This window comes from Hemibagrus wyckioides, linkage group LG04, assembly GCF_019097595.1.
Source record: "Hemibagrus wyckioides isolate EC202008001 linkage group LG04, SWU_Hwy_1.0, whole genome shotgun sequence".
Taxonomy (NCBI): domain Eukaryota; kingdom Metazoa; phylum Chordata; class Actinopteri; order Siluriformes; family Bagridae; genus Hemibagrus; species Hemibagrus wyckioides.
In genome coordinates, this window is record NC_080713.1 from 10,729,049 (window position 1) to 10,745,242 (window position 16,194).

Below are 16,194 nucleotides of genomic sequence, written 5' to 3' on the forward strand. Positions count from 1 at the left end.
AGAAAGAAAGAAAGAAAGAAAGAAAGAAAGAAAGAAAGAAAGAAAGAAAAAGAAAAAAATGACATGAAAAATTCTTGGCTCTTAACCCAGCTATTAAAGGAAATTAGAAATCAGACAAGAAGAAAGGAATGAATATCCCAAAGTAATTGGCCCACAAGATTAATAAATTACACAGTCCCCAACATTTTTCCATGTTCATGTGAAGGTTATATTGTAATTTAAAAAAAAAAAAAAAGAAAGAATGAAAGAAAGAAATGAAGGCAGAATCAATCTCCTATGCAACCATCTTGAAGGTCTGGAGGATCAGGTTGGTTTGGTGGATGAGCCGGTTGGCACTGAGAAAGACATTTATTGCCCTAGGAGGCAAAAAACAAAAAGAGAGAGAGATGAGGAAATGAAACAAAACAAAACATTGTGACCCCATTTACGATTAAAAAAATCAAGGATGTATTTATTCATACTATACAAATGTTTTCCCTAAGCCACCCAGTACAACCAAAAGTAATAAATACTGCATTATATCATTCATGCATTCAAGTTGGTGCATTTAAAAGACATTTTTTTTTAAATGGCATACAAATTCAACCTTTAATTTTTTAAATGTGTGTATAATCCAGATATAAGAACACAAACAATCAGGGGGGTGTAGGGCCAGAGGATTTCCTTTATTCATAAACAAGTTCAATTTTTAAGTTCATGTTCAACCCAATATAAGCATGTACATTTTTTGAGATCTTGGTGACTGCGTAAGCTATCAAATGATTTACATAATTTTCAACCTCATCAAGCTATTCCGTTTCCATTCCTGTGGATGGGGATATTTGGTCTCATTTATCAAGCTGGATATGAACAGATTTATTCTATCCTATAAATTGAGGAAGAGTTAGTGTGTATATGGCAGCTGACATGCTGATCTGCATTACTGGAAGATTTAGTGCTCTCCGTGCTTTCCTCATTTAGTCATCGTTTTGTCATTTTCAGCTCTGTAAGCTCTGCCTTGGAATTTTATAGCTGTCACTAAATGCAATTTGGTTGTGCAATGAACACACATGGTGGGGGATTTATGGGGGACTCACATTTATTAATATCTGATTCCTCTTAATATGAATTTTAATAGTATAACCCCAAACAATGCTAGACTGGTTAGTTAACAAATTGTCCTTTGAGCAATGCTAGACCTCAGTTACTGCCTTTCAAATCCTGATTGATTCAAAATACATTTTAAAGTGATACTTGTACGTGGCATGTTTTGTTACAGCATTTAAATCTATATGCACTGTTTGGGAATATAAGAATATCAATCCATAACCAAAAGAGGCATCATCAGCTATCTAATGCTTGACTGAGTATCAACACTCACCAACTTCATTAGGCATACTTGTACACCCACACAGCTTTGAAATGATCTAGTCGGCCAATCATGTCGCATAAAAATGCATCCAATCTGGACATGATGCAGATATGCAGATAATGGATGAGAGCTTCAGTTAATGTTCACATCAAACAATCAGAAAGGTAAAAAAAAAAAAAATCTCAGTGATCACAGTGACTCTGATTGTGGTGTTGCTGTCAGACAGGCAGCTTTAAGTATTTCAGAACCTACTGACCTCCTGAAATTCTCTAGAGTTTGATTGGGAGTAGGAGTGGGACTCCAGTGAGTGACAGCTCTGTAGGCTGAAAAGCCTTGCTAATGAGAGAGTAATTACAGGAGAATGGTCAGACTGGTTTCAGCTGACAAGAAGGCTAAGGCAACTACTCTGCAACCATAATGCGCGCAGAAAAGCTTCCTGGAACAATCAACATGTCAAACCTTGAGCCAGATGGGCTTCAACAGCAGAGGACCATGTCAGGTTTCACTCCTGTCAGCCGAGAAATGGGAATCTGCGGCTACAGTGGGCTGTAGTTTGACCTAAACTGGACTGGATTGGGGGGAAAAAAAACTTGAACTGTCCAGCTTGTGTGAGCCTGTGCCCACGATAGCCTCAGATTCCTGTTCTGTCTCAGGAGAATAGCAATTTCTGAAATACTCAAATCAGCCCATCTGGCACCAACAACTATTTCACTGTCAAAGTCAATGAGATCACATTTCCACCACCACCCCCACCCCCAACTTTCTGATGTTCGATGTGAAAACGAACCGAAGCTGTTGATCTGTAAATTATGATTTTCTGCATTATGCTTCTGCGCTCCACCGTGCTGTAGATGACTGGATATTTGCAAGAATGAGAAGTTGTACAAGTGTTCCTAATAAACAATAAACGGTAGGTTCCTAATGAACACTGAATTTCTATTACACATTTTAGGACATGCATTCCTCTACTGGTCAATGTGACAAGAAAATACTTTCACAGAAAGCATTTGTCTTGACTTTTAAGCAGCCCAGAATAAAAAATCTGCAGTGTGTTGTCTGACATTACAATAACCCTTATATTCCCATTATTTGAATTTTAGGCCCCTCTGATTTAGCAGCCTATTATATTGCCAGTCTACTATAATGGCTTGGTATTGTTTGCCGCTGCTTGTTTTTTTTTGGTTTTTTTATTTTATTTTATGAGGTTGCATAACAGCACTTGTGAGTTTGATGGCATAAATAAGACTGCTTTTATTGTGATGTTATAGATGATGAGCACGGTATTGGCTGCATGATTTGAACTTTTTCTAAGGACATTTCTTTCTGACAGATTATTTTATATTCATTTTGTGATGCAAATAAGATGCACTCTAGTGCTTAGCCTGCAATGGGCTGCTAGGTCATACAGACAACATAAGGTCATTCATCATCCGAAGCAAGTCAGCCTTTAAATCCCCTCTAATGTTTTATTCAACAATATTATTTACAAAAATATCATGCTGTACCCTTTATTATACAGCCACTGAAGATCCTCACTCGAACCCTGTAGTTAGTGGAACACTCTAACTATTAGAACAAACTTAATACAAAAGCACCAAATGAATCAGCTCAATCAAATGGATTCTGTGCTGTTTCTGCTCTGGCTAGAGAAAAAAAATATATGACAGAATTTGTATTCATGTACAAGATATCTTATAAAGAAGAAGCAGGACTTGCTTACTTTCCATCTTTGAAGTATGTTTTCAGAGTGTCGCTGAAGCTTTTGGAGTATTTCACAAACTCTTTCTTCTGGTGCTCCAGTGCCTGAAAAGCACACAACTTTTTGTTAATGATCAGTCCCATACCACATAGACTGAATTACTGAACTGGGGATAAAACAAGCCAAGAGTGGGGGGGAAATGCCAGTTATTTTTTATTATTATTTAGCAATGGATTAAAGAAAGAATTAAAAGCAGCATGCAACACATACAGATCTGTTTCTTTGGATTTTTAAACAGGCAGACAGGTCGTGTAAATTTGTTCCATTTTTAATTTCATGGACTTCCACAGATGATGACAGGCTGTAAAAATGTGTTTGAATATGAAAAGAGTCTTAATTTTACATGATCCGCAACCCGCTTGTGGTGTAAAGAACCAATTTAGTGTTAAAATGAATCATTTTTTGCCCCACGGAGTATCATCTCGTTCAATTTACAGAGTAACTATTCATCAACTCACCCTTCGGTTCTGATACTGGTATTTCTTAAAGACGCTGTTGACCGTATCCAGCAGCTCTTTAATGGCACTGGCAATGTCTCTGTGTGTGGTAAAAAAGTGCCGATTAGTCATACATAATAGGTCTTTAGCTTGGAAATGTCATGTACAAAAGACACTATGCAATCACACCTTTTTGACCCAAGATGCTCGTTTCACTGCCTCCAAAGATATCTTTTGTAATTTTATATGTCAAATGTATGTTCTTGATATATAGATTGTGTGTTTAACGTTGCAGTTAAATCATCATTAAACCACTACCTATAAGTGTGTGCGTTACTGTCTTTACTACTCCACTTTAAACACACTGTCTGAGTGGTAAATTCACTGTTATCAGCCTGGTGCTAACATAACATTACAAACCCTTCAGCCATCCCAGAAGGAATTAGCATAATCATAGTGGCAGTGTCTAGATAAACAAAAGCCTCTTAGATGACAATGCTTCAGTATGAAACACTGCTATATTATGATGTTTTGATAAGTCTGGATTTACAGACATTTTCCAACAAAGCAATGTGTTTATTTTTTCCTCAAACAAACGGGTATAATTAGGATTTTGTGCATACCATTACTTTAGTACAAAACATACTATATGTAATACACGAAGGTGTCTTTTAAGAACATTTGAATTTTTCGAGTTTTAATCTTCTGAGGAACAAAGATAATAGTTATCATCAGACTTCAGTCTGGAACTGGTTATGGTTGAAGGTTTCTTCCCACTCATCTGAATTGTGACTTGCTTTCACATTTGAATAAGTTTTTGAAACATAATGGCACATTGTGGAAGCTTGGTTTGATTATTCCTTCAAGAATCCAAGACAAACAAAACTGTTTGATAATTAATATGGTCCTTTGTGAGGCTAAAACATCACGTTATATCATTACACATATCTTGACAGTCCGAATTTTAAGTTATACTGAATTTTTAACCATACCACCCACTAGTGTTATTATGCAACCTAAAAAATACTGCAAACTTAATAAACTGACAGACAGAATCTCTCTCTCTCTCGCTCTCTAAATAGAAACGGGGCCTGAAAACTCAATACACACTCCTATGAGGAACAAAAGTTCTGACAGATTTATTGACTATTTCAAAAAAAATCACAAAAGGTGACTCAATATTGTAAAATAAGGCTGTATAGACAGAGCCGTCATATTGTGTGTGTCGTATTGTGTGTGTGTGTGTGTGTGCGTACTTGATAGTCTGCAGGAAGCGGACTCTGTCGTTAATCTCGTCCGGGATTTTGCTGAGGATCTGTTTCAATGCTCGAGCTCTCTCGTTCAGCTCCTGAAACTCTCGCTCCGGCCTGTCAATCATGTACTCTGAGGACACAAAACACACCCATACATCACTTTAATAACACCTGACATAACATCATAACTTTGCACTAAACTCAAAAACTATTTCTGACAGCCCTTTTTAGAGGCAGTGAAAAATGAGACTGCTCTGTACTAGCAAGGCACAAATCAGTCTCACTTGAGGGAACAAAAAAAAAAAAAAAAAAGTCTCTACTTTTCACCTTGTTTCTTCACAGACTGGTGGGTGTCAGAAATCCATCATGATTTCTGATTAAAAACAGTAGGTACGTAATGCACAGAGGGCTACAGGAACTGGAGAGAAACCAGTGATATTTTGTCCATGCACGAATTTTTCCTGCACTCCCTTTTCAAATCTTTTCCAATTTAGTGAAGCTGACACATTGTGAGGGTTAATCAAGTTCATTTTATATTTTTGGTTAAGTGCACTGAATGAAATAACTAAAACATTGAATAAGGATTGCTCCTGTGTAAACACTGCCCTGCTTCTCGCTCACAAACATCAGCTATTTACTGAGCCACTAAATCTGTTTCAGTCACATCAAAGCAGGAACAACTGGATCATTTTGGTTGAAGAAAAGACAAACTCTGACATGAATACTGCTTAATTTACAAAGCTGATATTTTATTGTTTCAAATTACGTTTTTTTGTGGGCGGAATAAACCGCCATATTGTTATACTATCATGTTGAATTTTGTCCCCGTTATACTGATGCTTAAAATTCACCCTATTTGCAATTTAATAGAAAAGCTGAAATGTATGAAATATTAAGCACCTTTGCTATGATGGAAATAATTGAAAACTTGCGAAAAGACACAAACAGGGTGATTAAAAAAGCTGCACGGGCTGACCGGACTGGCACGCCGCTCGTTGTTATGGTAATGTTGACCCCCAAGCCCCGCTCACTACATGCACATAACTTTGGCTTGTCTGTAACATGCATATAAATGAAGATTTTCTACAGAGTGTCTGGTTGAGGGCACATATAAACCGTTCGCTGGAATTCTGCAAATCAGAATAAATTCATTCGGACTGCCGAAATTTTTTGCATGTAAATCTAGTTTGATGAAGACTATGAATTGGGTGCAGTAAGATTCTTCTGCACGGATTCTTTATATTGAAGCATATTATAGTGTATGTACAGTAAAACTAATAAGAAAGGTATTAGAGCTGGGCCTGTAAGCCTGGCCCCTTGGATGGCTAGGTGAGAAAACACAAGCCATAGAAAATGAGTTTCCAATATTGTTGGATTACCAGCACCCTGGAGAATGTATACAGAGTGGAGAGCAATCCTCTGTGTGTGTGTGTGTGTGTGTCTCTTTTCCTCAAATGCTCATAGGAGAGTAAATTCACTCTCGCGGGCTTCAGCTATTGTTATGGCTGCTTTATTATTTTCCATGCCCCATATAAGCATGTTTATTTTCTCCCTGTAGCTTTGCGAATGTAATGATTGGTCCAATTAAAGCGAAAAAAAATAAATAAATAAACAGGTGGAAAAAGAGAGAGCTCATTTGTGGAGAAAGCTTTTCAGGATGAACTGTCCAGGCTGAATTTAGCAATGAATGTAGTACCACATAAAGAATAAACAGTACACGTGACAAGTTTAGCAAAGGAGGCCTCCATATTTCAATAAACAAATCAATGCTAGAACACACACGGACACAAACACACTGAAACAAACACACAATGTGTAGAAAAGGATTACAAAAATGAGATTAAGGTATGAAAATGGGCCTGGCTTAAGGATGGAGGAAAATTTCACATTCAAACACAAGTGTGCCTGTGAATTCATTACTGGCATGAATCTGAAGATGTGACAAAAATGTGTCGCGGAGAGCAGGAAATTAAATTATGACGAGGGAAAAAATATTACCATAATACATGGGTTTTGGATATGCTATCTGTAGGGAAACAGCTCCACCTAGAGGACATGCATGAAACTGGAAGCAGGCTGGAACGCAAGCACATACACGCAAACACACCTTTGACATCGTCTGCAGCCATGCGTAACAAAGACTCCGAGAAGTTGAGCTCTACGTTCTTCTTCTCCAAGATCTTCATGATGATCTCCTGTGTGAGACCTGGGTTCTCCTTCTCTGCCTGTGGGAGGATTAAGATTTAATTTGTAATCGGATTTTTTTTCCTCCGGCATAGACGACTTTGCGAAGCACAAAATAAAAAATGCACAGTATACAGTAGGGCTGATGGATGCATACGGACACAAAGTGTGCTTTTCTTACCTTTATGAAAGCAGCCCTTAGGGTTTGTGCTGCAGACAGATTCACTCTCTCCAACTGCAATAGCAAACAAAAATGCTCTGTGAACATGTTCCTGGTTAACCAGTGAAGAGTGAAAGAGCTACATTTACAGGCTGCCTAAATAATCTGATCGTTGGATGGGAATAAAAAACATTCACGTAAACACCTCATTTGGAATCGAGGCAATCGACTGAGGCGTCTTCTCTCTTCTTCTCGCTGTCTGCTTAATAATCACACTATTTGCTGAAACGGAAATCATTTACAGCTCCAGGGTGGCGTTCTAAATAAATAAATAAACAAACAAACAAACAAGCTCGCCCCATTGTCAGGAAATCGAGAATTTGAATCCTGACTATGTCACAGCCATCCGCTGGCCTAGAGCCAAGGAAGCTATATAAACATTTCATTAGAAATCCGCAAAGCCAAACTGGCAGAAATCTTTTAACGCAAACATAGCCACTGAGTCTTTAGAGATTTGCTGAATAATTAGGAAAAAAATCCTGTTCCTGCCAAAGTGTCTAAAGATTTACTCTCATTCTAATTTATCTAAGAACAGTCAGTTCCAGCTTCTGGACCTGTAATAATATTGACATTTCTCCACTCATCTGAGGGAGTTTATCAGTCTTCTTCCTTTGTCAAGGTGACTTAAGTATAATTAAATGATTATACATTTATGAGTCGAGATGATTAGCATCAAATGGCCTTGACTTACTAGGGCTGAAGAAAAGAAGTCAAGATTAAGAGAAGAAGGGAAGAGGCAGCAAAGAAGGCTGGAAGGATGACCTGCAGGGCTGTATGAAAGGAGTGTGGCTTGTAATGAGCTGTATAAATTATGAGCCGGTGTAATTGTGTATGCACAAGTACGTGTGTATGTAAATGACTAAGTGATTTAGTATACATGCATGACCATATGACACCTATACGTGCTCGTTGAACATCTCATTCCAAAACCACGGACATTAATATGAAGCTGGCTCCACTTCGGTGTTGTAATAACTTTCGCTCATCTGGGAAGGCTTTTCGCTAGAGTTTGGAGCCTGGCTGTGGGGATTTGCTCATTCGGCCACGAAAGCATTAGTGAGGTCAGGCACTGATGTCGGGCGAGGAGGCCTGGTGTGTCGTCAGCGATTCAATTTATTCCAAAAGTGTCAAAGCATAGCCACGAAAGCATTAGTGAGGTCAGGTTTCTTTGCAAGACGCATGAGTTCTTCCACACCAACCTTGGTAAACCATGTCTTAATGGACCTCGCTTCGTGCACAGGGGTATTGTCATGCTCCAGAGTTCAAAGCCAGGGCAGGGGTGGCTCAAGGGTTAAGGTTCTGGGTTAGTGATAACAGGCTTAGGGGTTCAAGCTGCCATTGTCAGTCCCTTGAGCAAGGCCCTCTGCTCTGCTGTAATGTAAATATATCTAAATCAAAGCTGCTGTTTCTTCTTTTTCTTCATTCCAGTTAAATGTGTACTTCCACCTTTGTGGTAACAGTTTACTGAACATTATACAAGTGTGATGGTGTCCACAAACTTTTGGACATATAGTGTAGTATACGCAAATGTGTGCAGGTAAATAAGTACGGAAATGTGCATGTTTGGGAGACAGGGAGCATGTAACACTCACACTACCTTGAACATACACTCACTGACCATTTTTTAGGTTCACCAACATACAGGTCACTTTGTTCTTCCCCTTCTATAAATGGAGAGAAGTCACAATAAAACCAGTGCTGATTTTTCCTAAACAGTGGATCACTGATAAGACATGCATGTTGCGTGGACAATCTTCCTCTGCTTTCTGTTTGTGACTAAACGCAGAAGGCAGCTGTACTCATTTGCATAAGATTTTGCTTTTGCCGTCACATGGTGAGTCAAGTTGCAGTTAGAATTGTCATTTTAGCGTCACTGCTGTGCTGGGAATAATCCGGTAACCAGAAATAGCCCTAATATCAAGTCCCTAACTGTAACCCATAGCAACAAGGTAGGTATGTCTAGTGAAGTGACCACTGAGTGCATGGACGCAAGTAAGTATGTATGAGTTAATATGCATCTGTCCATTTCCCTTTGTACCTCATTAAACACGGGGTACATCACGGCGTAGAGCGACATGGAAACCACTGGGGCCGTCTCTGCTTCGTTCTTAATCTCTTCCATTGTCATCGTTGTCGTGGCAATGTGAGAATGGGCGGGGATTCATTCACTCCTGAGCGTGCTCAGTTCAAGCTTGCACCGTCTGCAACTGAAAGGACAGGGGGAGAAAAAAAAAAACAGTCATTATTAGTGCTTTCGGCCTAAAAGTATCAATTAGATATCCACGAAAGGGAGAGAGAGAGAGGGGAAAAAGCGTATTTAATATGGTGTAATCATGTATCATTTTCTACCGCAATTAAACATTTCCCCTGTCTGTGGAGGCACATGTTTCAGTGTCTGACACTACAGATATAATACAGAGGGAAAAAATGTACAAAAAAAAAAAACCCTTGTCAGCTCACTAAAATGTCAGCTCGCTGAATCCAGTTGGAAAAAGACCAGGTGACATTTTTCCAATTACCAGATGGCCGGTTTTAGTGACTCTTTAGCCTGGTATTCCTGTCCTTGTCTAACAGGAGTGAAACCTGATACAGACTTGTCTTGTGGAAGCCCATTCGTGTCAAGGTTTAGCATCTTGTGCTTTCTGAAATGAGATGCAGCACTGTCACTTGTTTGTTTGTTTTCCCTCAAATTCCGTGCAAATTCTAGAGACTCTACAAACATATTATCGGCTGATTGGATAATTAAATGAATGAGCATGAGTACAAGCCTTGCTAATAAACTGGTCAGTGAGCATATATATTTTCAGATCATGTTTACTGAAGCAGATAATGAAGACACAGAAATGAATGCTTCAGGATGGGATATAAAATAAGCACAATCCACCTGGTACTGGATTTCTGCTGTAGTTTAATCACTGTTTACCGAGTACGTTACTGGAAACGTTTTCTCTCTTGACCACCTGCACCAGTTATCTTTGTGGGGTTGTTGGATTTTTTTTTGGCAGAAAACTGCTTGAATTGGCGAAATTGCAAGCAAAGGATTCTTGTTTTAAACCTACACATATATAATGACTTTGTGTGATAGCTGTGCTCATGTATGATGCACATAAATAAAAGAGGGCTTTGGTTAAATGTGTGTTTTGATGACATGATCAGACATGTCTTGGAACAAATCTGCAGTAAATTGTAAAACGCTCATTCGAAGAGTTTGTTGGATTCTGTGTCCATTTCAATTGCAAACTAGCAAAATCCTGGCAGGACTGAATAATCATTTCATTAGTCACATATTATCATCTCATAAGGTAAGCTGGATATTTGAATGCCAGAGCTCAATCCTATTAAACATGATTTATTTGTTTCATGATTTGTTCCTCAAAGGTAATTCTCTGAGCATAATAAGTATTGTAAATAACATTTATATTATAATCAAATAAGAAGCTGCTGTTCGGACATTCAAATATACATCTTATCAAAAATTGTGTATTCCCCTCCTTTATAACACTGATTCTAATTGACTGATGTTGCCATGGTAGAAATTCTTCAGGAGGATACCACACGGTACTGTTTTCCCGAGCTAATACTTTCACCACATTGACCACATCCTTGTGTCAGCATCTTGTTCTGTATCGAACATTAAAAGATCCAGTGCCGTTTTAATATAATCTGCCATCAGGAGTGATCACGCTAATGTGAAAAGACCGAAAGCAGGGACGAGCTTCCAACCATTAAAAAAAAAAAAAAAAAAAAAAAAAAAGAGAGAGAGAGAGAGACATTATTACACTGTTAAATTATATCCGCTCGTCTGCAAGGAGCCATTTCATTAAGCGCCGGGCTGTTTCACGCAGTCAGAAATCCTTTATTACATTGTTTAAATTAAGTGGCCTGTTGCAAACCGTTAAATCTCATTTTATGTCCTCTCAGGATTTCATAACTCACATTAATTATAAATGAGGAGAGAGAACGGGGTTGGCTCCAAGTCCTGATACCATAAAGGCACAAAAGGCTTTGGAAGGAAATGTCTCAGGGAATGCCAGACAACGTCTCCACAAGACAACCTTCTCTACTCTCTCTCTTTTTTTTTTTTTTTTTTTTTTTTATTTGCATACTTCATTAGACTACAAAATAGTGACTGAAGTGGACAATAAATATCCCAGGACCAAGGTAGAGAGCCTGTTGGAGACATTTAGACTAATTTATTATTGACATTGGTGGTGTAAATGAAATCAGCCGTGCAAGTTAATTACCATCTAGGTGCTTGATTCATTTACTGTCATATAGGTTCAGGGCTTAGCCTGTACTCCATAACAGCAGCTCATTATTAGTTTTCACCCCATCGTCAGCAGATGCACAAGTTCAAGGAAAACCCCTGGGTACTGTCCAAAACTGGGTGGGAAAGATGGCATGTTCTCTCTCATGTCAATCACAGAGACACTAGCCAATTGTGAGGACCTGTGAGCTCGTGTATGTGGATATATATATAGCAAACAGGCAAACAGAGAATGGTCCACATGAGAAATATTGGTAAAGTGAAAGCCGTCATGCGGCACAGTGGTACCAAACCCACTACCTGTAAGAGGAGGTCCGAGTTCTGTTAGAATAGAGTGTGCTGGCATTCCCGGTACTCGGGTCCGCACTTGTTCGGGAAGTAAAGTAACCTGCCGGTGTGTTTAAGCCGATGATCACATCATTAGTTTCCTCATCTCATCTCTGGGACACAGTAGAGATGTGCTGCACACAACAGCACCGAAATAAAAAGCAAAACACATTGTGTTGTGTTGTTTTCATCATACACGTTTCTGATGATGTAAGATAAATGCAAAAGCCCTAGGGTTTGATAGAATCAAATTAGTCTAAAAGCAAACCAAGAAAGCAGGGGTGCCAGGAACAAATCACACTCCGATTCGGACGACAGAAAGGATGCACAGTGTGAAAACCACCTCGGTTATATTAATATTAATGATTAAAAAGCACTCTGACTTATTATTAGATCTGAAAATCAGAACAGTATAAAATAATAGGTCTTTCCATACCAAACTATGTTTCAGGCAACTGTGCTTTTCTGTAAGAAATCGACAAAAAATAAAAAATGATGAGGAAAAGGTCCAGGGTGAACGCTACTTTATAATGAGCTATAATTATCTTTTTTTTTTTTTTTTTTTTTTTTTTACAGGCGGAAAACCTCACAGTCCTGCAGTCTATGGATTGTGAATTCATGGGTCAAAGTTCACCTAGATAAAGTCAGTGCAGAGTGAAAGTAATTGCAGGATGATTTTTTTTATTCATATTTAATCTGAGCACTGCTTTAGCTGAAAAAGCAGGAAAAAAGATGTGAAAGTGGATAGAACTTTCTCATAGAGTTGGTTCAACAATCATTCTGGTTCGGATTTTAAAACTAAATAATCTCTTACACAGATAACTTGTTTAGAGAAACAGATTTTCTTTCCCACTCCTATTCTGTAGTTTTCTTTGGAGCGAGTATGTAATGACATTCGCATGCAGTTTGTAATATTCATCCTATATTTCAGCTTCATTAGCTTTTTAGATCCAGCACAAATTTAGGTTAAGAGCACAATCGCTACTGTGAAGCATGGGGGTGGCAGCATCATGTTATGAACTGGTGCACTATACAGAAAAAGGATGGACTGGCTAAAAAGTGAAAAAAAATGAGCAGTTTAGCTCCTTCTCCCATGCTTGTCAACTTCAAGAAGGATGATATTATGCCGTACGTTTTCGATTAGTTTGAGGTAGCAACATCTCGGTACTGAACAGCCCTAAAGTGTTAAACACTCTCTTCCATGAAGAAACTCCAAACATTTCTATCAACCAAGGGACAGTTGGAAAAGGGAACACACATAGCCAAATACTCACTGTGTGTACTTCTAATTCTACATTTCACACATACCACAATTTTATCGCTGCAAGTCTTCAGGCGCTGTACAATAAAGTCACCATTAGGCAGTGGCGGGCTGTGCATTTCACACCTAGGCCTTTACTGGTGTCCTTCCTGAATTAATCCACCTCTATATCATCATTATGATGCCACCACGGGCGTCGCTAGGCCATTTTCTACTCATCAAATTGCGATTCTCCATAAACTGTAAACAAATTGGTGATCGCCTCAGATTTCATATGAAAACGGCGGCAGACTTCGGCTCTTCCACGTCTTTCAGCGCGTTCTTCAATCTGCAGACCGCGGTGTCGCAGAGCGAGGATCAGAGGACAAGTGTGTGTGTGTGTGATCAGGAAGACTCGTATTTGGCTTGTTCAGTACTCAAATGTTATACACATCTATGCAATACAGTGGAATGCTGCAATAAGCAGCATTCCCTGCTACCCTGTTAAACCTTTATTTTATTTATTTATTTTTTACTATTATACCCTCACTTAAATGAAAATTCTAGAATCGCCCCTGGACAATAGATACTAACCAACCGTTAAATAGCAAAGTAAAAAAGAAATTAGTCTACAGCATTTCACACCTCACAAGGAATAGTCAAAATTATCACGGTTACTTTTCTCAAAAAAGACATTCTTGATGCCGTATGCAGCAAACTGCAATCTCCGGAGGACGCAGCATCCGAAATGAGCCGCAGAGAATACAGAAACAATGGTCGCTGCCTCTGACTACTCCAATTATCCAATCAAAGGACGGGAAATTGCTGACATAATCGTATGCCTGCTAGATGGCCCCAGTGACGCCAACTCGAAATCATAACATATAGAAATCATAACATATCGTATATCGTATCGTAGTAACATATCGTATGTTTATAAGTGAGGTGCAACTAGCATACAAAATAAAGTTTGCTGCTAAAATGAAACATTGTAGAGGGAGATTTGGTGTTGGAGTATATGCATGCATATATGCATCATATCGTACGTGATGAAGGAGAAGCAGTATGCTCTTTTACTTTCCTTCGCCGCACCAAGTCGGCCAATATTTGCATAGAGTTCAACTTTTCTTACGTCACTGGACACTCCCACGCCTAGTCACCAACAGTCGCCGTCACTCATGTTGTGAAAAAACACCAGCTGTCACTGACAACGAATGACCTTCAGTTGCTATAGAAACTGTGAGCTGCTATATGTGTGAACGTATCATAACAAGACATTGATGACATATACTCTGTAGAGAGCATTCAATTGGTCGACCACGAGATTAACACAGTATGAGCATCAAAAACGTGATAACTATTTTCACAGAAGGGACTATAAAGTCAAAATGATAACAACGCCAACAATTTTATTAGTGTGACCCCAGCTTAATTTCTAGTTCATATATTGTAATGAATTTGGTGGATTTGCATAAAGTTAAACTTTTTTTTTTTTTTCACTGGACACTCCAACGCCTAGTCACCAAAAGTCGCTGTCACTCATGTCATCAAAAAAAAAAAACAAACACCAGCTGTCACTGAAAATGAACGATCTCTGGTTGCTATAGAAACTGTGAGCTGCTGTATGTGTGAAGGTATCATAACAAGACATCGATGTAGAACAAGCCACGCCCACAGGGGCGGGACATAGACATTCGTAGAGAGCATTTAATTGGTCGAGCAGGAGATTAGTACAGTATGAGCATCAAAAATATGATAACTATTTTTACGGAAGTTAAAATGATTTTTTTTTTTAGTTTAACGATGACTCGAGAATAAACATTCACGCCACATGAACGCCGAATTTCGTAGAGTTACTCCTTTAAAACGATCTTGAATAATAAAACAAGTGACCACTTAACCACACAGGGTAGCTTATATGTTTCAAAACAGTAATAAACATTACAAACGTATTCAATATTTTTCTTATATTTATATATATTTAAAAAAAAAAAGAATCAGCAAACTAATACCTACCTCACTCGCTTACATTCCTTAGCTAACTACATGATTGTAATTTAGTTTCAGATGGGTGTTTATTCAGATTAAACTATCTTTATGGCTCTGATCATTAAAAAAAGAGGATTGTTACAGCCAGGGGCTTCTTTTTAAGCTTCTGAATTTGCATTCATTACAACGTACTGCGTTGGTGAGACTAAATTAGCTTCCTAAACAAAGCTATGTAAACGCTAGCTACGCTAACTATGTAGCCGGTGGCGTGCCATATCCTGGTTCTCCCGGCGCTGCCTGCATCCCAAGGACCCTTTGGTATCTTCGCGAGGGCCTGATCGTAACCTTGTGAACTCGTACGCACTACATCTGCTAATATACTTTTTAGATTTATTCATTCTCAGCACCAATAGCATCGGCTACATGCAAATAAACGTGTGAAAACGAATATTGATATAAATATGCTAGTAAATATTTAGTATATTTAGCTAGCCGACTACTGCATAGATTTAACCTGAATAGAATTACTAAATAAAATTGCAATTATTTACAGCAACAACAAAAAAACGTTTACGATGTAAATAAACTTTGTATAAGGCACATCAAGTATCTACATAGGCGGTTGGTAGACCACCCTGGGTCCTCAGATTCATCCAATAAGCTTGTGACCGGACAACACAGGCGCGCAGAATGTGCAGGAAGTGTAGGATATGGCACCACACCTGCTAGTTAGCTAAGCTAACAGTTTCGAGCTAACTAGGGCTGAATAAAAATGTATCTCTATTCCCTTGGTGTGTCCACTTGATAGGGTTTGATTATATCAATTTCTACAGACTTGGTAGAACACTCCAAGTCCAACAGAAAAACATTTGCAAGACAGTTCTTTAAGTCGAGGCTAAACCGTACTTTAACTCACGTTACTATTAGAACTGAGTTATTAACATTAAGTTAAATGACGTTAATCCCATACCTGTTGTGTTAACACATAAAGAGTTGATTTAGGGAATTTAAAGTTGTATCTTCCCGGATCCCTGTCCGCTGAATAATCTTCCGAAATGTTCAGGCTGGAAGACGGAAGTTTTTTTTTTTTTTTTAAGCCCAAAATCCACAAAATCTAGGTGAGGTTTTTCTGCTTTCAACAGCAGATGATTCGCAAAGGTGTGGACA

At 38.6% G+C, this 16,194-nt stretch overlaps 1 protein-coding gene across 4 annotated transcripts; it reads right to left on the reverse strand.

The window, feature by feature from the left end:
* Positions 1-184: 184 nt before the first annotated feature.
* LOC131352100 (programmed cell death protein 10-like) lies at positions 185-16,176 on the reverse strand. Of its 4 annotated transcripts, none has more exons than XM_058387994.1 (8): positions 16,004-16,176; positions 9,243-9,412; positions 7,166-7,219; positions 6,908-7,025; positions 4,804-4,930; positions 3,569-3,647; positions 3,072-3,154; positions 185-356 (listed from the first exon to the last, which is right to left on the reverse strand). In XM_058387994.1, the coding sequence occupies exons 2-8, from the start codon at positions 9,330-9,332 to the stop codon at positions 275-277; spliced, it is 633 nt and encodes a 210-aa protein (XP_058243977.1). In that variant the 5' UTR covers positions 9,333-9,412; positions 16,004-16,176; the 3' UTR covers positions 185-274. The 4 variants fall into 4 exon arrangements, with proteins under 4 accessions (XP_058243977.1, XP_058243976.1, XP_058243978.1 ...); XM_058387993.1 differs by having other exon boundaries at positions 9,243-9,411; positions 15,998-16,175; XM_058387995.1 differs by lacking the exon at positions 16,004-16,176 and adding an exon at positions 15,055-15,275 and having other exon boundaries at positions 9,243-9,411.
* Positions 16,177-16,194: the final 18 nt, after the last annotated feature.